General features: G+C 45.6%; 1 protein-coding gene across 3 annotated transcripts in view; it reads right to left on the bottom strand.

Annotated features, from left to right (window-relative positions):
- The window catches only part of DST (dystonin), a 750022-nt gene that overhangs the window by 654379 nt on the left and 71131 nt on the right, over positions 1-24512 (bottom strand). For all 3 annotated transcript variants that reach the window (XM_069726740.1, XM_069726743.1, XM_069726742.1), the window contains exon 3: positions 6476-6667. In XM_069726740.1, coding sequence (XP_069582841.1) covers positions 6476-6667 — 192 coding nt within the window. The remainder of the gene's footprint in view (positions 1-6475; positions 6668-24512) is intronic.

Below are 24512 nucleotides of genomic sequence, written 5' to 3'. Positions count from 1 at the left end.
ATCAAACCTACACATATTTGGTATCACCACGTTCAGAATCGCCTGATCTATCAATAAAAAAAAAGCATTAACCTGATCGCTAAACGGCGTAACGAGAAAAAAATCGAAACGCCAGAATTAAGTTTTTTTGGTCGTCGCAACATTGCATTAAAATGCAATAACGGGCGATCAAATGAACGTATCTGCACCGAATTGGAATCATTAAAAATGCCAGCTCAGCACGCAAAAAATAAGCCCTCAACCGACCGTAGATCATGAAAATTGGAGACGCTACGAGTATCGGAAAATGGCGCAATTTTTTTTTTTTTTTTTTAGCAAAGTTTGGAATTTTTTTTTTACCACTTAGGTAAAAAATAACCTAGACATGTTAGGTGTCTAGGAACTCGTAGTGACCTGGAGAATCATAATGGCAGGTCAGTTTTAGCATTTAGTGAACCTAGCAAAAAAGCCAAACAAAAAACAAATGTGGGACTGCACTTTTTTTGCAATTTCACTGCACTTGGAATTTTTTTCCCGTTTTCTAGTACACGACATGGTAAAACTAATGATGTCGTTCAAAAGTACAACTCGTCCCGCAAAAAATAAGCCCTCACATGGCCAAATTGACGGAAAAATAAAGTTATGGCTCTGGGAAGGAAGGGAGCGAAAAAGGAACACGGAAAAATGGAAAATCCCAAGGTCATGAAGTGGGTTAAATGAGGTGTGTCCAAACTTTTGGTCTGTACTGTGTGTATGTGTATATATATGTATATATATATATATATATATATATATATATATACACACACATACACATATACACACACACACGCATACATACACAAACACACATATGTATTTATACTTCTTAGAGCATTAGGTAGCAGAATAGCCGATAATTCGATTGTCGGCTTCTGTAAAATCATTGCATATCGGTTAGATTTATATACAGCTCTGGCAAAAATTAAGAGACCACTGCAAAATGTTCAGTTTGTCTGATTTTTCTATTTATAGGTATATTTTTGAGTAAAATGTAAATTGTTCTTTTATTCTATAAACTTCTGACAACATGTCTCCGAATTTCCAAGCAATACATTTTGTAAAGAAAAATGGTCAAAATAAAAAAAAAAAAACAAACAAGTGCCTTCAGACCTTAAATAATGCAAAGAAAACAAGTTCATAATCATTTAGAAACAACAATACTAATGTTTTAACTCAGGAAGAGTTCAGAAATCAATATTTTGTGGAATAACCAAGATTTTTAATCACAGCTTTCATGCGTCTTGGCATGCTTTCCACCAGTCTTTCACACTGCTCCTGGTGCACAAATTTAGCAAGCTCTATGTTTGATGGCTTGTAACTATCCATCATCATCTTGATTACATTCCAGAGGTTTTCAATGGAGTTCAGGTCAGGAGATTGGGCTGCCCATGAAAGGGTTTTGATGTGGTGGTCTCTTACTTTTTGCCAGAACTGTATGTCCCTGAACATGCGCAGACTCACAGCCTGACCTGAGGTGAACTCGGCAGCGTGGGAAAAAGTTCAGAAACATTCCCACGCTACAGAGTTCATGTCTGGTCAAGCGGGGAGGCTGCACAGGCAGCTTTTCATTCATTACACAGCGGTTTACAGCCGGGACGGTAGCATTAGCACAGCTCCCGGTTGTAAGCTATTTAACCCCTTGAGATGGATTGCAGCGTGGGACTTGACTGTACGGCGGACAGGTATGGGATATTGCTGCTTTTTTATGTTGGATTTTTTACAGGAGAACGAGGGCTTCGCTTGGACTGAGAGTGCAATAAAGATGGAAAACCTGTGTGTTTAATTTTTTCATTAAAAACTATTCTTAATGTGTGTATATTTTTTTAACTCTTTCAAACTATAGGATTAGTAATGGATTATTAACCGGGCTTAATGTCACCTTACAATAGCAAGGTGACATTAACCCATTATTACCCCATATGCCACCGCTACAGGGCAGTGGGATGAGAGAGGCTAAGTGCCAGAATTGGCGCATCTTACTGATGCGCCTTTTCTGCGGCGGCTGGGTGCTGGTATTTTTAGCCAGGGGAGGGTCAATATGCATGGCCCCTACCTAGGCTATGAATATCAGCCCACAGCTGTCTGCGTAGCCTTTCTGGCTATTAATTATAGGGGGACCCCACGTCATTTTTTTTTTGGGGGGGGTCCCTTATTAGAATAGCCAGTAAAGGCTAAATATACAGCTGTGGGCTGATATTCATAGCCTGGGAAGATCCATGGGTATTAACCCCTTCGCAGGCTACAAATATTGGCCCCGGCTGTCGGCTTTCCCTCTCTGGTGAAGAAAATTGCGCGGGTGACCACACAATTTTATTCGCTTGTAGGATGGAACTTGTGGAGCCAATAAATAGGCTTCCACATTATTTATTCATGATTTTGTGGGCCGGGATCCATTATATGTCCATTTTGCAAGCCGGAGAGAGAATCTTGCCATACAGATGCCATACGGATGTCACATGGATGCTTAGATGCGAAAAAATTGCGTCCTCGCATTGCACACGGATGACATATGGATCACTGTTCAGCGAACATTTCTGCAATTCTTGGCCATGAAAAACGGACCGATTTTTTTATATGTTGTGTGTGACTCCAGCCTTAAAGGTAAAAGTTCTAAGACCATCTCCAAGCAGCTTGATGCTCCTGCGACTACAGTTGCACATATTATTCAGAAATTTAAGATCCATGGGACTGTAGCCAACCTCCCTGAACGTGGCCGCAGAAGGAAAATGTATGACAAATCAAAGAGACGGATAATACGAATGGTAACTTAAGAGCCCAGAAAAACTTCTAAGCAGATTAAAGGTGAACTTCAAGCTCATAGAACATCAGTGTCAGATCGCACCCTCCGCTGTTGTATAAGCCAAAGTGAACTTCATGGGAGACGACCAAGGAGGACACCATTGCTGAAAAAAAATCATAGAAAACCATACCGGAAGCCACAGAGCTTCTGGGAGAATGTCCTATGGACAGATGAGACAAAAATTAAACTTTTTGGCAAGGCACATCAGCTCTATGTTCACAGATGGAAAAATTAAGCATATCAAACAAAGAACATGGTCCCTATGGTGAAACATCGAGGAGGCTCTGTTATGTTCTGGGGCTGCTTTGCTGCATCTGGTACACGGTGTCAAGAATCTGTGCAGGGTACAATGAAATCTAGAGAGAAATGTGCTGCCCAGTGTCAGAAAGCTTGGCCTGAGTCACAGGTCATGGATCTTGCAACAAGATAATGACCCAAAACAGAGCTAAAAACACCCAAGAACGGCTAAGAGGAAAACATTGGACTATTCTAAAGTGGCCTTCTATGAGCCCTGACCTAAATCCTATTGAGTATATTTGGAAATAGCTGATACATGCTGTCTGGAAAAGGCAACCTTCAAACACGAGACAACCGGAGCAGTTTGCGCTTGAGGAGTGGGCCAAAATACCTGTCGAGAGGTGCCAATTAAGGGTACCATAATTTCTGTTCTGTCCAGGCCTATTTCGTGAGTTTTATTTATTTATTTTTTTAATTCTGTGGAAGCATGGTTGAAAAGCAATGTCTGACCTTCATTTGTTCATTTTCATAGATCTTTTATTTATTATTACTTTTGTCAGATTCAAGGTATTTCTGTGACCATTGTGGGTTTTTCTGTTATAAAACGAGGGGTAGCAACAATTTTGACCATATGTTTATTTATGGTAGGTACTGTATGTGCTCTAATGAATGAGCGTAAATCCTAGCACTACTATGTAATCTGCAGAGATTGCTAAAAATGCATTCAAGTCTTACTGATTACAGCTTTCCACCATAGACAATATATCTATCACGTATAGAACTGAAAAAATTTCTGGTGTACACTAATCTATGGAAGAGGTTAACAATGAAAGGTCTGTTTGCATTTTTTTACCCATAAAGCTCCTTTTAGCTTATTGGAATGCTGAATGTAAAGTGGAAAATACCAGAAATTTGCATAGTTCACAGTCACAGATCAAGTAGGCCAAAGTGTAGCTAAAAGAAAATCCAACAGCCTGTAATAAACAAGCATTAACCCCTGCCCAACTGGATGTTTTTCCCTTGTTGCACGTTTTTTTTCTCACATTCACGTAAGTGCCATATCTTTTCTTAAAGGGAACCCGTCAGCATATTTTGCCGCTATAAGATGCGGCCACTGTCTTTCAGGGCTTATCTACAGCATTCTATAATGCTATAGATAAGCCCCCGGTCTGATGGGTGTCACAGGGACGGGTCCGGCGCCTCCCATCTTCTTATGATCGCCGCCCTCCTGCTCCCTGGCATCGCGCTCCTGCACAGGCGTACTGATTTGCCCTGTTGATGGCACCGTAAAGTACTGCAGTGCGCAGGCGCCGGGCCTCTCTGACCTTTCCCAGCACCTGTGCACTGCAGTACTTTACGGTGCCCTCAACAGGGCAAATCAGTACGCCTCTGCAGGAGCGCGATATCAGGGAGCGATGAAGACGGAGGGCGGGAGGGCGTCGTCGCAACAAGAAGATGGGAGGATCCAGACACCCAGTGGACCGCCCCCCCGGGTGAGTATAATATAACTTATTTTTCTTCACTTACAGGTCGAACCAGGGGCTTATAGATTATAGAATGCTGTAGATAAGCCCTGAAAGGCAGTGGCTGCATCTTATAGTGGCAAAATCAACTGACAGGTTCCCTTTAAGTTGTGGAAAATAATTGAGAAATTTGCAACAACAAAAAAATAGGTTGTATCACCAGTGTATGAAATCTGTAATGTTTTCATTATTACAGTTTTGGGGAGCTTGTATCTTGCGTGGCAAGTTGCTGTTTTATTGACACCATTTTCGGGGTACATAGGATGTTTTGATTGCTTCTTAGTGCACTCATTTTGGTGTAGTTGCAACGACTGAAAAATGCAATTCTGGCTTCACCAATCAGTTCTATTAATTTTATGTTTTGATAAATCAGACTTTTATAGATGCGGTGATATCATAAATGTTTATTTATTTATTTTTCTCTATTTCTTTATTTTTAATTAAAAAAAGAGGGTGGATTCAAGCAGAGCTCAGGTCCACTCCCTACTATTAGCGGCAGATGAATGTTGTGTAACACAGCCAGCAGCTGCGAGGTGTGATGCAGGCTCACCTCCTGAACCCGCATTATAAATGGGAACCCAACGTTGGATATACCAGTGTTAGGAAGGGGTTTAAGATGCTTTTAAAACTCAAATTACACTGCAAAAACAGTCAAATATGATTATGAGTCTACTGTAGTCTTCAATAGCTCCTAGTAGCTAATTTACACAATTTTTTATTTTCATGCCTGGTTTGGCTAATAAAAGAGCAGATCCGCCCTCATACAATGCTGCTCTTAAATTGGTTTTCCGGGAATACATTTTTAGGTCTATCAAAAAATAATAAACAAAGCAATTACTTACATTCTCTCCTACAACAATGCCTTTCCACCACTGCTTTAGGCTTTGTTGACAGGTTGCGGTGGGAACTAGTGTTGAGGGAGTGTGCTCGCCACTCAAACTTGCATCTGGATGCTCGAGTATGCATTGAGTAGCACCTGCGATACTCGATGCGAACCCGAGCACCCCGATGCACTATTACGTGGAGAGAATGCTTGCTTATGACTAGTGGAGACATTTCAACAAAAGTGCACATGACCACTGCAGCCAATCACTGGGTTCAGTGGGCTCGTGCAGTCTACATCAGCAACACCACTAAGCCCAGTGATTGGCTGCAGCAGTGACATCCACTGTAGTCCTGATGCTATCAGCTTGTCAACAAGGACCAGACGTGTAAAAGAGAGATGGCGTTTCTGGGAAAGAGTTGGGTGAGTGATTTTTTTCTTTTTTTTTTTTTTTCAACAAATGCAAGCCAAACATCATAAAAAAAAAATACATTTTGGAAAACCCCTTTAAAGAAGAATATTATGTTACAATCCTGTTTTCTGTTTGCATTGTTCTACACAGCTCCCATTGATTGTAATGGCCGGCACAGTGTTAGGACAGTGTGAAGGGAAACATCAGGAGGAGTGCAGTGCTGTGGCCTTATAGCATCATTGTGTTCTGCCTCTACACACAGATACAGTCGCTAAAGATCAGGAACACCCCATGAATTTTATTAACAATTTTACTGATTTTGTACATATTAAATTTCACAGGATCGTTAATAAATAACAGTATATTTCCTTTTCGTCAATCCTGGATATTTTCGCTAATGCATTAACAGACTGTAATTCTTCCCTCCGAGCATCGCTGTAATTGCCCAGGAGTGCTGGCCTTACTATTCTTGTATTTCATGTCACAGTAGAGAATGCACATTCTAGAAAAGATGTCTGCAGTGCGACAGTGACAGGTCGTCTATGCCGCCTGCAGCTGTATCGGTCACAGATCTGGCTAGAGATGCCATGCACCCAAGCTTCCCATATGATATGGGCACAGTCTTGTGCCTTGGTGTTAAATGTTGCCCTGGTACATACCGGTTTTCGAGTGGGAGTTACTTGTACAGATTGATAAAATTCTGGCTGAACCCGGCTGCTTCTCTTGATCCTTCTTTTCCTCAGTGGTGAAGATGTATCATGGTCAGTCTGGTGGACTTCATCCAAGGGCTTTGTCTCCTCCACACGGGCTCGGGCGTACCTTCGCAAGTGACGAGGGCTTGGCCTGAATCCCTGGCAGAAAATAGGAAGTCTTGATTATAGCGTTAGAATAGTGAAAGAGAATACAATCCGCTTACAGGTAACTGGAAACCCGCAGTAGAGGAGTGAATGCACACCTCACCCAGGTAAAAGGTGTGCAAACATCAGAATGGAGTTTTCATAGGTTATAATAAATGGACTGTTGTGTCCCATTATCTATGGAAGTTCTCACTTATCCTCCCATTTATCAGCACGAATCCCTCTAATAGGGTGGACTAAAAATGGGCAATACTTCATCTCAGAGACTGATCTGAAAAACATGCTGTGCTACTTTGTGCTCCTCGACTAATCCCTTAAAACGAATCTTAAACCTAATACCATTAAAATTTGACCCAATACATTAAATGTGTGGATACAGAAATTCCCTAATTTCCTTCCCCTCTCGGAATAACCCAATTATAGAGCAATACAACAGCAGCGGCTCCTCACCACCGAATCAATCCATAAACTGCGAGCCGACAGCCTACAAGGAGGACACAAGGAATGGTACTTACTGCACTTTCCTTCTCTAATATTGGGCTGCTGAAGATCAGAGTTACTATTGTTATATGCCTCACGCTATACAAGCTGAATATTTATCAAAAAAGATTTTGTTTTGGATTACAAACAAATACCTGTTAAAAATTGTTTCCCATGAATAAGAAGCATAGAAGTGGGTCACACTTATCTGGGTATATGACATAAAATAATACCAAGCCTATTCTAACACAAATATATTTATATTACTCTTTTATATAGCGCCATTAATTCCACAGCACTTTACAGACATCATAATCACTGTCCCCATTGGGGCTCGCAATCTAAATTCCCTATCAGTAAGTCTTTGGAATGTGGGAGGAAACCGGAGTACTCGGGAGGAAACCCACGCAAACACAGGGAGAACACTCCTTGCAGATGTTGTCCTTGGTGGGATTTGAAGCCAGGACCCCAGTGTTGCAAGACTGCAGTGCTAACCACTGAGCCACCATGAGACCAAGGGTATCCTTGCAGTAAATCACAGTACAAGATTGGTAGCCCTAAAATATTCTCCCTTTCCAAAAATCAGTGCGACCTAACTATGTCATGACATTTATAGAAACTGATAAATTCTCCTTGCAGACTTCTTAATAGTTAAGCATGTTGCAGAATATTTCAATAAAAACAGTACAAATAATTTCCCATGACAGTAGAACGTCCGGGCTGAAATACGTGACAATGACCCATATTCTAATGACTTTGGGTGGTTAAGAATGAGGAAGTCATTCAATTGTAGCAAGTCTAGAAGATATAGTATAGTAAATCTAGATTATATAAATTCCCTCTGCACTTTATGATCTACCCGATGCGGTTATCTATACAGATAACTGTTAAATGCACATTATAAACATCCAGGCATCTAGTACCGGTGTGAGATAGAATTGTCAACATTTACAAGGTAGATAAAAAGCAATGTCATAAGAACAGCATAACTCCAGATACCTTACCTGCCACTATCACATATGATGGACAATACAAAAATAGAGCTTCACTAATTCATAATACACAATGTGACGGGGTCACTGGCACTGTATGTGAGGCGAGAAACGTGACACAACGAATGCGTGATGTGACACCCATAAGGTTCTCTCCACCATGCTATGTGCTGAGGGGGTTAACTAGCCATTTCAAGGGTTTGGGTTTTTTGTGAGTAGGTGTAAGAGATAGGTGGGACGCCTAATCACCATATCTCCACCTCTAGTGCCCAGTGACTGGTTGCTTTCTCTGCTGTGTGTTTGGAGACAAGGAGGTCCCCAGGCTGGAGCTCCAGTAGGTGCTGAAGTGTGTTGTGTTCCAGAAGGCTGGAGCCATGGTAGAAAGGACTTTGGGATGAACTATTTATTTTCACATGTGCCAGAAAAGGCTGCTTTATGATACTATTTTGCTTTGTGGTTTCTGAAGCAATAAACCCGCCACCGACTTTAACACCAAGTGTTCCTGTGTCTACTACTGCAAGCAGCTGAGTGAGTCAACCTACCACAACAAATACCATGAATTCTAGAACAGAGGCAATCCATCTACAAAATCAATTACTAGTAATCCATTGGTCAGAGAATTCAGGTAAAAAATAAGCAATGACTTGAATGGTTGTCCATCCAGAATCCAGCAAATGTGAGCAAAGGGACGGGTCTAGTGATGAGCGAGTATACTCGTTACTCTGGTTTTCCTGAGCACGCTTGGGTGACCTCCGAGTATTTATGTCTGTTCGGAGATTTTGTTTTCATCGTGGCAGCTGAATGATTTACAGCTAGCAGCCAGCCTAAGTACATGTGGGGGTTGCCTGGTTGCTATGGAATCCCCATATATAATCAAGCTGGCTAGTAGCTGTAAATCATTCAGCTGATGCGATGAAAACTAAATCTCTGAGCAGTCATAATTACTCAGAGGTCACCCAAGCATGTTCGGGAAAACCCGAGCAACGAGTACACTCGCTCATCACTAGTCGGGTCCACTGGGCCTAGGAACCCAGATATCCATTGGCGACATCCATGGCCGGACCGGCCATCGGGCACTTCTGGCAAATGCCAGGAGGTGGCCGCTGCCGCTATCAGCAGCGCCAGGGCCGACTCCTCCCGCCAGCGCCGACTCGCCCCCCCCCCCCCCCCCCAATCGCCCACCCCACATTCAACTATACCTGCGTCTATGACGCCAGTTGGTGTAAAGAGACCGGGAAACAAGTGAATGACTTCAATATTATCGATCACACTCGTTTAGTGGCCTGAGATCAGCACATGTAAATACAGCAGAAATGCTTCGCAGGGAGACCAGGCAAGGATGATGACAGTTGTAGTTAGCACCCGACGCCTGGGAATAGTGCTAACTCTACTGCTTTTCCCAGCCGCCAAACCATTTAATTCTGGTATGTGTAATGATTTTTAGGGTTGATGTCAGCTGCGTAATGCCAGCTGCTATCCTTGGTGTAAGTAATGGAGAGGTGTCTATCAGACACCCCCACTACTAGCCCAGACCTGGCGAGACCCAGAGACTCTGAAGAGCGGTGACGGTAGTAACAGTACCACTCTTCACAGTTGCTGAGCTCAGCGCAAGACCCAGAATATCTAAAGAGCGGTGACGTTACTGATGTCACCACTTTTCAGAGTCACCGGGTCTCATGCTGTGCAGCAGAACCAAAAGTGGCTGTAGGCAAAAGTTTATGGGGCATCAGATTGAGGTTTCATAGCCTTTGGTTGTCTCATGCAGGGTGGCTAATAATGAGGGTAATCTGGTCCCTAGCCAGATTGCCCTCATATGCGGTGGGCAGGGAGAGATCCCTGGAGCTCCGCTGCTTACAAGATAGCAGCGGAGCTGCAGTGATCTGTCCTGCTTCCTGCCGACGCTTCCTCTCACATAGACAGCAGTGCCACAGGATGATGTCATCATTCAGCGGCCGGCTGTGCCAGAGAGAGGAAGACAATGGTGATGCAGCGGCAGAGCGTGTGGAAAGGTGAGGGGTGCTGTGTCTGTGTGTACATGTGTTGTGTGTGTTCGTGCATGCTTAGAGCTGTGGGGGAATGTGCAGAGAGGTGAATGGTGCCGTGTGTGTGTCTGTCTGTGTAAGGGGAGGAGAGGGCAATGATGGGGAGAAGGCAATGATGGGGTGATGGAGAGGGCAATGATGGGGATGGTGGGGGAGGAGGAAATGATGGATGTGGTGGAATGGGCAATGATGGGGTGGGGAGAGGAAATGATTGAGGTGGTGGAAGGGGCAATGATGGGGGTGGTGGAAGGGGCAATAATGGGGGTAGAGGGGGAGGAAATAATGGAGGTGGTAGAATGGGAAAGGATGATAGTGGTGGAAATGACAATTATGGTGGTGGAGGGGGAGAAGGCAATGATGGAGGTGGTGGAAAGGGCAATAATGGTTGTGGTGGAAAGGACAATGATGGTGGTGGAAAGGGCAATGATGGGGATGGTGAGGGAGGACAAAATGATGGATATGGTGGAAAAGGCAATGATGGGGATGGTGGGGGAGGAGGAAATGATGAAGGTGGTGGAATAAGCAATGATTGGGGTGGAAGGAGGACTTATAATGAACTTAGTATATAGTGTACTCACTAATTCTGTATAACACCATCCTTAGTTACATAGTTTCCTCTTTTCTTATGTATAACACTGTCCCTTATTACGTACCATCCTCTCTAGTTACATGATGCCCTCCCTTATTATATCGCTTCCTCTGCTGTTATGTACAGTACTGTCTCTTACATAGTGTATTCTTGTTAATTTTCTAATTCACAGTGCCCTCTTTTATTTCATAGTCCCCTCTCTTTTTAGATATAAAGTGACTGCTGATGGAGGAGGCGGTGACCAGAAGACCAGTCTATCAGCTCCTCCATTAGAAAATAAGCTTTCCCATCCGCCATCGGCCATCATTACATTATACAGCTAGCAAGACAGGACGGTATGTAATAAAAAACAGGGCTCTATATAATCCAATATGTAAGGGACAGTACTGTGCATAACAAGAGAGAACAATGTGTAACAAGGGACGACAATATACATAATAAAGGAAACTATGTAATACATATATGGAGCGCCCCCAGACACAGGGCCACGGGTTCTCGATACCGGGCCCCTCAGTATTGGGGTCATCACGGTGGCTAGACCTGGTCCGTGACCCTGCTAAGGGGCACCCAATGAAAAGTGATGGTGTGGTGCGAGGATGAATAACAAGGACACAGGGTTGCAGTCTCTTTACCTCTTTACTGAAGGCTTTGGGATCCGCAATCCAGAGCACGGCTAACAGGGCTGGCTGAGACCGGCCGGTCCGAAGGCACATCCAGAGTTTCCTTTGCAGGTGGAAATCAGTGCCTACCACTAGCGCCTGTGTGTTGTAGTCCTCCCTGCTGAGCACCACGGGATAGTCCTCACAACTGCTGTGTCTGTGTTCCTTGTTCTTTCTCTCTCTCCTCGTCCCCCAGATGATATGGTTAGGACGCACCCGTATGACGGGTAGGCCTGGAGTTATTCTGGGACCCTAGAGATGCCCCTCTCCCACAGTTGCCTCCCTTGTCTGCTTAGGTGATTTAGGTGAGACAGCCAACCTATAATTAACTGTCCTGCCGTGTTGAAGTAATGCGTAAAGTCTCTTACTTTCTCGGTGCTCCGGCCACCACTATGCACCTCAGAAGGATGTTGCCTCGGTCTCACGGCATGACTCCTACTGGCTCTATCTCCTTTACACTGTGATCCCGCTTCTCACTTCTCCACAATCAACTTCGCTTCGTGTTCTTTCTTAGAATACCGCCGCAAGGTAGTGCAGGTGCGGCTCTGTAACGATCTGTTGTTCTCTTTCTAGACCGCTGTCAGGATCCCACCCCTGACAGGTCCTCTCCCGAACTCTCCCGGGCTCTTTCTGTCTAACTTCCTGTCCAACCCCCAGTCTTACCAGAGTGTGAAGAGTGGCCTACTAGATAGAACCACTCCCCCTGGTGGCCGGAGTGTGAAGTGCCATGTGTGTTTGTGATACCTGGTCAGAACTCCTTTAGTGCCATCATACGTACCATCACACCCCTTAGCGGCAGAGTGTCATACTGCAATGACCAGATCTCTGGGGCGCTGCATATACATGTATGTGTGTGTGGCTATATATATATATATATATATATATATATATATATATATATATATATATATATATATATATATATATATATATATATATATATATATATATATATATATATATATATATATATATATATAGCGTTTCACCCACTACGTGTCTTGGGGGACACTCGCTTTTTTCAGATAAACAGTCCATGTGGTTTATTATACTCTCAGCATAACCCGCTGTAGGCCATGTTACATATCACAGACCTCACATAGTCCTTTGGTTCATCATATATGGCTTTACAAATCCTTCAGTGGTCACACGGTTATCTCTTCAGTCACAGGGTGACTGCACAGTTCAGCAACTGTCCTATATTAGCGCACACAGTTCTTTTACCCATACCAGGGGTTACCTCTTAGGAGCTCCTGCTCCACAGGTTGACTCCACGTCAGTCCAAGGTCCACAACAGGACCGTCCAGGTTGATGGTCTCACAGTGCTTCCAGGATGACTCCATTCCCAGCCTCCAACACTGACCGTCCAGGACCTACAGCACACAGGCTACTCAGTGCCAAAGCCCAACCATGTACTATTCAGGAATTCCCAGGATTTCCAACACAGGCTTCCAGGGCCTTGCACTTGGACCATTCAGATCCAAACACAGGAACCCTGTGACCCACACCCTGGTCACATTACATACCCGTAACCACTCCCTTAGGTGGGAGTGTGGGTGTGTGTGGCTAGTCTGACCCTCCCATCTTTCATAACTAGCCCTGCCAATCTCCCATTAGAACTACACAATTACTTGTGGGACTACAGGTCCCAGAACACCAACCAAACTTCTCATTTAGAGATTTTTCTGTATTTTCATGACTATGAAAATTGTACATTCACACTGAAGGCAACAAAACTATGAATTAACACACGTGAAATTATATGCTTAACAAAAAAAATGTGAAACAACTGAAAATATGTCTTATATTCTAGGTTCTTCAAAGTATACACCTTTTGCTTTGATGACTGCTTTGCACACTCTTGGCATTCTCTTGATGAGCTTCAAGAGGTAGTCACCGGGAATGGTTTTCACTTCACAGGTGTGACCTGTCAGGTTTAATAAGTGGGATTTCTTGCCTTATAAATATGGTTGGGACCATCAGTTGTGTTGAGCAGAAGTCTGGTGGATACACAGCTGATAGTCCTACCGAATACTGTTAGAATTTGTTTTGTGGGAGGAAAAAAGCAGCTAAGTAAAGAAAAACGAGTGGCCATCATTACTTTAAGAAATGAAGGTCAGTCAGTCTGAAAAATTGGGCAAACTTTCAAAGTGTCCCCAAGTGCAGTGGCAAAAACCATCAAGCGCTACAAAGAAACTGGCTCACATGAGGACCGCCACAGGAAAGGAAGACCAAGAGTCACCTCTGCTTCTGAGGATAAGTTTATCCAGTCACCAGCCTCAGAAATTGCAGGTTAACAGCAGCTCAGATTAGAGACCTGGTCAATGCCACACAGAGTTCTAGCAGCAGACACATCTCTACAACAACTGTTAAGAGGAGACTTTGTGCAGCAGGCCTTCATGGTAAAATAGCTGCTAGGAAACCACTGCTAAGGACAGGCAACAAGCAGAAGAGATCTGTTTGTGCTAAAGAACACAAGGAATGGACATTAGACCAGTGGAAATCTGTGCTTTCGTCTGATAAATCCAAATTTGAGATATTTGGTTCCAACCATCGTGTCTTTGTGCGACGCAGAAAAGGTGAATGGATGGACTCTACATGCCTGGTTCCCACCGTGGAGCATGGAGGAGGTGTGATGGTGTGGGGGTGCTTTGCTGGTGACACTGTTGGGGATTTATTCAAAATTGAAGGCATACTGAACCAGCATGGCTACCACAACATCTTGCAGCGGCATGCTATTCCATCCGGTTTGCGTTTAGTTGGACCATCATTTATTTTTCAACAGGACAATGACCCCAAACACACCTCCAGGCTGTGTAAGGGCTATTTGACCAAAAGGAGAGTGATGTGGTGCTACACTAGATGACCTGGCCTCCACAGTCATCAGACCTGATCTCAATCGAGATGGTTTGGGGTGAGTTGGACCGTAGAGTGAAGGCAAAAGGGCCAAGTGCTAAGCATCTCTGGGAACTCCTTCAAGATTGTTGGAAGACCATTCCCGGTGACTTCCTCTTGAAGCTCATCAAGAGAATGCCAAGAGTATGCAAAGCAGTCATCAAAACAAATGGTGGCTACTTTGCAGAACTTAGAATATAAAACATATTTTCAGTTGTTTCACACTTTTTTTGTTAAAGTATATAATTCCACATGTGTTAATTCATAGTTTTTATGGCTTCAGTGTGAATGCACAATTTTCATAGTCATGAAAATACAGAAAAATCTTTAAATGAGGTGTGTCCAAACGTTGGTCTGTACTATATATATATATATATATATATATATATATATATATATATATATATATATATATATATATATATATATATATATTGTAAAGCTGCAGTAGCATCCTACGTGAAGAAGCAGTGACCCACAAATTCAAACACAAGTGTCTCTCTTAATGTGTTTCTTCACAGCATTAAAGTCCAATTCACATAAATGCATATAACTTCAGTGGATATTATCAGTGACCAGTTTACACCAGTTCAAAGCAATACATATCACATGGCTTTAGTTTTGTGGTCCCTAAACAGGCCAGACTTCCTTTGTCCAGTTTCCCTGGGCGACCGCACGCCATCTCACAGTCTCTATACGTCTCCATACACACAGCCTCATATGTTGCAGCCACTACACACGCCAGCCCTCCTCTGACTAGTTCTCGTGGGTGTCCTGTATCGCTGTATTACAGTCTCTTTACAGACTCTTTACTCACACAGTCGTACACAGTTCAGGATATCCTCTGGATAGCAGCCGGGCACCATATCCACCTGCTGGCAATCGTTACACATGCTAGTCCTCTTTCGGGTACAGGACATCCACCTCTGGGCACAGAACTGTCCACATCCGACTCCTTCGGGCACAGGACATCCACCTCCGGGCACAGAACTGTCCACATCCGAGACCAGTACCATGGACGACTTGCATCTCTGTGTACGCTGCGGGTGCCACGCTATTCAGCTGCCCTAGGTGCTGGCTCTGCTGGCCTCCATGCACTCTGCAGACCAGCACACACCAGACTGACACTGACGTGCACCTCGCACCCCTGGCCAGACACCTGACACCCATACCCCTTACTGCAGGGTTTTTAAACACACACAAACCTGTGGCCTTCAGCCACCTGGAAAACCCGGACCGAAGATCCGTGACTCTCATGCACACCTATGGACTTCGTCCGTCTGCATGCACATTCTGGGGAGAACAAACAGCGCCCCCTAGCTGTATCAGAGGCCACAGCCTCACACTACATATAGCTTTGCCACCATAAAAGGAGGGGGCCCAGACACATTTCTTGCACAGGGGCCCCAAGCTGTCAGTGTCCGCCCCTGGTCTCATCCCTTCTTTATCTACGAGATCCAGTTATGTAGGTAAAGTAGCGGCTTTTCTTGGTACTGCAACTAAAAGCAATAAATAGGACTGAGCTGTAATGCTGGATACAGCTGTGATTATATATATCTATATAATCGCCTAAGGGGTACTTCCATCTGTCTGTCTGTACCTGAAATACCGCGTCGCTGATTGGTCATGGCCTGCCGGCTGTGACCAATCAGCGATGGGCACAGTCCGGCCGCAAATTCGCCCCTTCCTACTCTTCGTCAGTGCCCCCTCCATACTTCCCTCCAGTCAGCGCTCACGCTGTTATTAACCCTGTGCGACCAACTTTTTACTATTGATGCTGCCTATGCAGCATCAATAGTAAAAAGATCTAATGTTAGAAATAATAAAAAATCATTATATTCTCACCTTCCGGCGCCTTTCCCGCTCCTCGCGATGCTCCGGTCCATGCATTGCGGTCTAGCGAGATGATGATGATGAGGATGATGATGATGATGATGTAGCGGTCTCGCGACACCACTACATCATCTCGTGAGACCACAATGCATTCTTGGGACCAGAGCGTCGCAAGGAGCATCACTAAATGTCTGGCCTGGATCCGGGGGCCGCCAGAAGGTGAGTATATGTTACCTCGGCTCCTGTTCCTGGCACTCCTCCTGCTGCTGCCGAGTCCAGGTCAGCTGATGTCCTTGTTGCGTCCTCCTCACTCCGGGGCTCGGTGCTTGCATCCCGGCGCGCGTCCTCTCTGCACTCAGCTGCACGCTCCTGTGGGTTGCGCAGGCACAGTAGGCTCTGACCGCGCGCGCTCCTTCTGCTCTTCTATCCCTCCATGACCTGACCCGGAAGTACTTCCTGCCAATCAAAGTCTGGCCTCAGGTATTTCTGGCCCTCCTCCCTTTGTGGAGGCGCCTGATTATTGTGTTTTCCTGCTTTAGTTAGGCCGCATAGTTTTCTGTGCTTTACCAGTCCTGTGCATTCCCAGTCTTGTGCCTTTCCAGCCCTGTGTTGTTTAACCTCTTGTTCTCCTGTTTTCTCTTTCAGTTCCTGCTCCTGTGTTCCGCAGTTCCTGTGTTTTCCCTTTCCTCAGTCCGTTCCTCAGCTCCTTTACTTCTCACCCAGGTTTTCCTCCGTCACCTTCTTCCCTTTCTGTTTTTCCCCGTTTTTCTCCCTGTTTCCTTTTTCTGGAGCCGATCCCTGGTCCTGGCCTCCGTGGTACTAGTTTTCCCTGTGCTTGCCTTCTAACAGTCCCTGTATAGGGGCTGGTTCCACTCTGGAGTGCTCGCTCAGGGGAGGTTCGGTGCCACGGTCCAGTGGGTCCACTCTTTGTTCTCGTCGCCTTCGGCGTAACAGACTGCACTCGGACAACATCTGAGTGCAGCCTGATTCTAACAGTCCACTCTTTGTTCCCATCGCCTTCGGCGTTACAGACTGCACTCGGACGACATCTGAGTGCAGCCTGATTCTAACAGTATATAACTAATTTTTGTTTTAATTAATTTTTTTCACAGGGATATGGTGCCCACATTGCTATATACTAGGTAGGCTGTGTTAGATACTGCATGGGCTGTGTTATATACTACGTCTCTGTGCTATATACTACGTGGGCTGTGCTATATACTACGTAGCTGTGCAATATACATGGCTGGGCAATATACTATGTGGCTGTGCTATATACTACGTGGCTGTGCTATATACTACTTGGGCTGTTATATACTATGTGAACTGTGTTATACATTGTGTGGGCTGTGCTATGTACTACATGGGCTGTGCTATATACGTGGGCTGTGCTATATACTACGTGTGGCTGTGCTATATGCTACGTGGGCTGTGCTATATGCTATGTGGGCTGTGTTATATACTATGTGGGCTGTGCTATATACTACGTGAGCTGTGCTATATACTACATGGGCTGTGTTGTATACTACGTGGTTGTGTTATATACTACGTAGCTGCGCAATATACAAGGCTGGGCAATATACTACGTGGCTGTGCTATATACTATTTGGCTGTGTTATATACTATGTGGCCTGTGTTACATACTACATGGGTTGTGCTATATACTACGTGGGCTGTGTTATATGTTAAATGGGCTGTTATATACTATGTGGCTGTGCTATATGCTATGTGGGCTGTGCTATATGCTATGTGGCTGTGCTATATGCTACGTGGGCTGTGTTATATGCTGCTTGGCTGTGCTATATTTCTCTGCTGTATCTGTGCATCATGAATTGTGGTATGTGTTAAAGAGGGAGGGCCCTCTGAGACTCTTTCGCCCGGGGCCCTCAAAAACCTGGAGCACGCCCTGGCTTCACTGATTGTTCGCGGCCGGTCGTGACCAATCAACGACAGGCGCAGTGCGGCCGCGAATTGGCGTGGAAATTGAACCACGCTTCGCTAATTGGTCGCGCCCGGCCGGCCAAATCCTGTGTATAAATTGCATTATTCTGGAAACTTCATAAATAAACTACATACATATTCTAGAATACCTGATGTGTTAGAATCGGGCCACCATCTAGTGTTATATAGTCGTGTTACACTCCCCTCACTTCCTGTAACCTACAAGTGTACAAAGATATTGTACAGTCACCATGTGACAAGTGGGCCTGTGTAACTTCAAATGCCAGGGCTGAATTTTAGTCCAAGTTCGGCCCTGGTGACATCCACCATTAATGTATAGAGAATGAGCACACAAGATACATGGAGTGGGCTAAAATACCAGTTGGGGCCTTGTGATGCCCTGGAGATTAGTAAATTACAATATACGGCAATATTACATTATTTCAGTGTATTATACAAGTGTTCAATAGATCACAGGTTCAAGAAGCCAAGGCTGTGTGTACAAGTTGCATATTTTTTTTCAGTGCAGATTGTCACAAAACCGGAAGTTTCCTCAAGCCAACAAAGTGAATGAGGATCCTGAAGTCTTAGGCTATGTGCACACGTTGCGGATTTGGCTGCGGATTCGCAGTAGTTTTCCATGAGTTTACAGTACCATGTAAACCTATGGAAAACCAAATCCGCAGTGCACATGCTGCAGAAAATACAGCGCGGAAACGCAGTGGTTTACTTTACGCATGTCAATTCTTTGTGTGGATTCCGCAGTGTTTTACACCTGCTCCATAATTGGAATCCGCAGGTGTTAAAACGCATGTGAAAACCGCACAAAAACCGCGGTAAATCCGCAGGTAAAATGCAGTGCGGATTTTTCAGAATCTGCACACAAAAATCCGCACATGAATCTGCAACATGTGCACATAACCTCATGCTTAATTGTGAAAGATTAAAATCTGCTGAATGTCAATTCTTACAAACCGGTAAGGTAAGGTATCGTCACACTCAGCAACTTTACAACGAGAACGACAACGATCTGTGACGTTGCATCGTCCTGGATAGCGATCTCGTTGTGTTTGACACGCAGCAGCGATCTGGATCCCACTGTGATATCGCTGGTCGGAGCTAGAAGTCAAGATCTTTATTTGGTCGTCAGGTTGGCGTGTATCGTCGTGTTTGATAGCAAAAGCAACGATGCCAGCAATGTTTTAACATGGAGCTAACAACCAGCTACAACGATAAGTGAGTCGCCGTTACGTCACTGGATCGCTCCTGCATCGTTCTGGAGCTGCGGTGTTTGACGTCTCTACAGCGACCTAAACAGCGACGCTGCAGTGATCGGCTCGTTGTATATATCGCTGTAGCGTCGCTGAGTGTGACGGTACCTTAACTTAGTATAATTAAAGCAAGATAGGATTAACCCCTTAATCCCGTAAGATGTAATATCCCGTCTAGGTGACCTGGGACTTAATTCCCAGTGACGGGATAGTACGTCATATGCAATCGGCCGCGCTGACGGGGGGGGGAGGGGGAGTGCGGCTGGTCGCGGCCGGGTGTCAGCTGACTATTGCAGCTGACATCCGGCACTATGTGCCAGGAGCAGTCACGGACCGCCCCGGCACATTAACCCCCGGCACACTGCGATCAAACTGTCCCACTAGTTAACCCCTTCAGTGAGCACTGTAAAAAAAAAAAAAAAAAAAAAGAGGAGAAAAACGCTTTTTATTCGGACTCCCATGACAGCACTACGAGAGAGAGGGGATCCGCCCTTCAGGAACAGGAAACCTACAGATACAAAAGGGCGGCACCTCTCCCCCTGCATCAGTTGGTTTCCTGTTCCTGGAGGGACAGGATCCTACAGATTTCATCTCGTAAGGAGCCCAGGCCGGCCGGTCGAATCTGGTAGCGGGGGGGTCTCCTACCTCGACCGGTGCGGAAAGTCCTGGAGACGCCACGGTGGTCCAGGCTGGACTGCACGTCAGTGGCGTTGGCAGCAGGGAGCAGGGTCCGGAGGATTCCTTGTCTCCGGAAGCCGGCGTTGGTAAGTTTCATTTCCCCCCCCTGAGCAGATGGCGGCAGTGAGGTGCGGTGGTGTGGTTGCGGCGTCGGAAGTGGGCGCCGTCCGGAGCACTGCTGGGCATTCCCGGCGTCCTGCATCGCTCACTGAGCGTTTCCGGAACGCTGGGGCGCCGGGGGTGGAGCCGGCAGGCGCTTCCGGTTTGCGGGTTGACTGCGCATGCGCGGTCTTTCCAAGATGGCGGCGCCCATGGTCCGGTCGCCGGTTCTTCTGTACTACCACCGCTAACCTCCCAGCTGCAGCCTGATCATCAGGAACCAATGGGGACACGCCAGATGGCCTGCTGACCGGAATACAGGGGGATATAAGCAGGTGTTGGCGATAGAACCCTGCTTTTGGCCACAGCTTCATCATGGCAGATGATGGTGAGCAGCAGCCTCAACTTCTGGATAAAGTACGGCAGGAAGCCGTGGGAAAGGATATCAGAAGTGACCAGTCCAGCCGTAAAAGCTCGTCCAGGCAAGGATCTAGAGCTTCGACTGGCAAGGAGCCCCCTCGTGTTCCGGTACCTTTCTCTTTCACGTACACTGGTAAGTGATCTACGTGAATGTTCACTCAGTGACGCGGGCCCCTTATACTTTGTCATTCTAGGGGAAGAGAAGTGCAAAGTCGAAACATAAGGAGTGTGCCCTATGTGAAGTTCCCTTACCAGATTCCTACCCTAAAAAATTGTGTGCCTCCTGTATACAACAGACGGTGAGGTTTACAGGAGTGGAAGGGTTGAGTGACATCAGGCTAGATAGATGGTATCTCCCTTATTGTCCTCCCCTAGGTAGCGGAAGAATCTGCTTCTACGGCTAATCTGCGTGAGATGATCCGTACAGAAGTAAGGGAATCCCTGCGGTCTATGTCCCAGGCGGGAAGTTCAAAACAGAGAGCCTCGGTGATCTCTGATTCGTCAGAGGAAGATAAAGAGGAAGGTTCTTATCGCTCAAATCTCTCTTCCTCGTCATCAGAAGAGGAATCTGGCCGATTCTGTCTGCCTCTGGACCGGGTGGATAAGTTAGTCAAGTCGGTCAGAGGTACGATGGGCCTAGAAGAGCCTAAGACTCAGCTTTCCCGTCAGGAGCTAATGTTCAGCGGCTTGGAACACAAGAAACGCAGATCCTTCCCGGTGATTGATAAGATTCAAGACCTGATTCTCCGGGAATGGAAAAAACCGGAGAAGAAAGGTTCTTTGCCACCGGCTTTAAAGCGCAGGTATCCCTTTGAAGATACGGATGTGGATACCTGGGACAAGGCCCCTAAATTAGATGCGGCGGTGGCGAAGGCATCTAAGAAAGCAGCTTTACCTTTCGAGGACATGGGGTCCCTTAAAGACCCTCTTGACAGGAAGGCGGAGATCTTCCTTAAGGGTACGTGGGAGATGGCAGCCGGATCCTTGAGGCCAGCAGTGGCTGCGACTTGTACAGCCAGATCCCTAATGGTCTGGTTGGAACAGTTGGAATCCCAGCTTAAAGAAGGCGCCTCCAGGAATTCTATTCTAGGTGCGCTTCCAGTGATTCAGGATGCTGCGGCTTTCTTGTCGGACGCGTCTGTGGACTCGGTCAGAATGGCGGCCAGAGCAGCAGGACTCTCCAACGCGGCTCGTAGAGCCTTATGGTTGAAGTGTTGGTCGGGGGATATCCAGTCAAGATCCAAATTATGCGCTATCCCATGTAAAGGGGAATATCTCTTTGGGCCAACCTTGGATGAGCTGCTCGAAAAGGCTGGAGATGATAAGAAGAAATTTCCTAATTTGTCATCAGCTTCTTACCGGCGTCCATTTAACAGAAGGAGATTTGGTCGTGGAAGGAAGCGCGCATCCTCACCCTCTAGAGAAAATTTTAGATGGGAGGATAGACGCAGGAGAGGTACGGGTTACATGTTTCGCCGTTCCTCAAAAGAACGTAAGAAACCAGACCAATGACTAGCAATCCCTGTGGGAGGGAGATTGTCAACCTTCTCTTCCGCTTGGACTAACATCACGAATAGTGTCTGGGTCCGAGGTATTGTATCGGAAGGCCTAAAATTGGAATTTGTTCATTGGCCTCGTGATAAGTTTATGTTAACCCCCTTGCGTTCCTCCACTATTGAGCAGACGGCCTTAGAGTCAGAGGTCATGACTTTATGCCGTAAAAATGTACTGATTGAGGTTCCGGAGTCAGAGAGAGGAAGAGGATTCTACTCTCCTCTTTTTTTGATTCAAAAACCAGACAAGTCGTTCAGGACTATTATCAATCTTAAATCCCTTAATGAATACCTGGTTAATAACACGTTTAAAATGGAGTCAATCAGTTCTGCAATAAAGATGTTGTTTAAACACTGCTTCATGGTAGTTGTGGACTTAAAGGATGCATACTATCATGTTCCTATCCACGAAAACTTCCAGAAGTTTCTACGTGTGGCGGTGTCTATGGGAGGTATTGTTCGCCATTTTCAATTTAGAGCCCTTCCCTTCGGCCTCTCAACGTCTCCCCGGGTATTTACTAAAGTAGTTGCGGAGGTTATGGCGCACTTACGTGAATCCGATATTCTCATTGTTCCTTATCTGGATGATTTCCTAATAGTGGGGAACTCAGTAGACCATTGCCTGGCTCAGGTTAAAACAGCTATATTTAAACTGGAAAATCTGGGCTGGATCATAAATTATGATAAATCCCGATTGCAACCCCTAAAGACCCAGAGGTTCCTAGGGCTGCTGTTAAATTCCGAGTCCCAACAATGCTGTCTTCCGCCTGATAAATTGCTTCATATCCAACAACAGGTGTTAAAAGCAATTAATAAACCATCCATGACCCTTAGACAGGCTATGTCTTTGTTAGGTTCCCTAACTTCCTGTATCCCCGCCGTCCGTTGGGCCCAGTTCCACTCCAGGCCTTTACAGTTTGACGTACTACATTATGATAGGGTCTTACAGGGTTCCTTGCAGGGTCAGATGACATTGAGTCCAGGGGTTCTTACATCTCTTAGATGGTGGCTAGAGGAAGACAATCTGTCAGCAGGAGTTCCCTGGGTGACTCAGGTGACTCGGGTAATCACAACAGACGCCAGCCCCACGGGGTGGGGGGCACACATGGGTGACGTGGTAGTCCAGGGTCTATGGGACCCCCAAATGTCAGCCTCTTCCAATCAGAAGGAGTTGATGGCAATTGAATTCTCAATTAAGGAACTCCTCGTGTATCTACAGGGTCACCATGTCAAAATCCTCTCCGACAACCAGGTGGCAGTGGCCTACGTGAATCACCAAGGTGGAACACGCTCCGAGTTCCTGATGGAAATAGCGGACCGCCTGCTCCGGATAGCGGAAGACCATTTTCTATCTTTAACAGCAGTGCATATAAAAGGGAAGGAAAATATAAGGGCGGACTTTCTAAGTCGAAACACCTTAAGACAAGGAGAATGGTCTCTGAACTCAAAAATCTTCAACCAAATTGTCCGCAGGTGGGGTCATCCAGAGGTGGACTTATTTGCCAGCAAGGACAACAGAAAAACGAAAATATTCTGTTCCTTGAATCCCAGGGAATATCCGCTGGCAGTGGATGCCTTCCTGATCAGATGGGATTTCCGATTGGCATATGCGTTCCCCCCGCTAAACCTGTTGCCTCTGGTGGTCAGAAAGATAAGGGAGGATCAAGCGAGAATCATACTGATCGCTCCGTTCTGGCCCCGAAGAGCTTGGTTCTCCTGGCTCAGGACCATGTCGGTGGAAGACCCCTGGGTACTGCCGGACATCCCGGACCTACTTCATCAAGGTCCGATCAACCATCCACAAGTGAAGGGTCTCCATTTGACGGCATGGTCTTTGAGAGGTCACTGTTAAAAAACAGAGGATTTTCTCCAAATCTCATTGATACCCTTATGAAGAGTAGAAAACTCATAACAACTAAGATCTACTCTAGAACTTGGAGGAAGTTTCTGGCCTCTTCAAATTTTAATATCGAAGAGGGTTTACCAATTAACCAGATTCTAGAATTCCTGCAGAGAGGGCTAGAGCTAAATCTATCCACGAGTACGCTAAAAGTACAAGTCTCAGCCCTAGGGGCCCTATTTTCTTGTAACATTGCTGGTAATTATTGGGTATCAAGGTTCATCAAAGCAGCTAGTAGGTCCAGACCTATACACAGGAATAGGTCAATGCCTTGGGATCTCAATCTAGTCCTCTCTGCTTTGACTAAAGAACCGTTTGAGCCTTTACATTCAGCCTCACTTAAATTACTATCCCTCAAAACAGCATTTTTGGTGGCAATTACATCTGCTCGTAGGGTAGGAGACATACAGGCTCTTTCTAGGCTGTCCCCCTATACAGAGTTTCTACAGGACAGAGTAGTCCTCAGACCAGATCCAGCTTATTTACC

This window comes from Ranitomeya imitator, chromosome 5, assembly GCF_032444005.1.
Source record: "Ranitomeya imitator isolate aRanImi1 chromosome 5, aRanImi1.pri, whole genome shotgun sequence".
NCBI classification, from domain to species: domain Eukaryota; kingdom Metazoa; phylum Chordata; class Amphibia; order Anura; family Dendrobatidae; genus Ranitomeya; species Ranitomeya imitator.
This window is presented reverse-complemented; position numbering and strand designations above follow the sequence as displayed.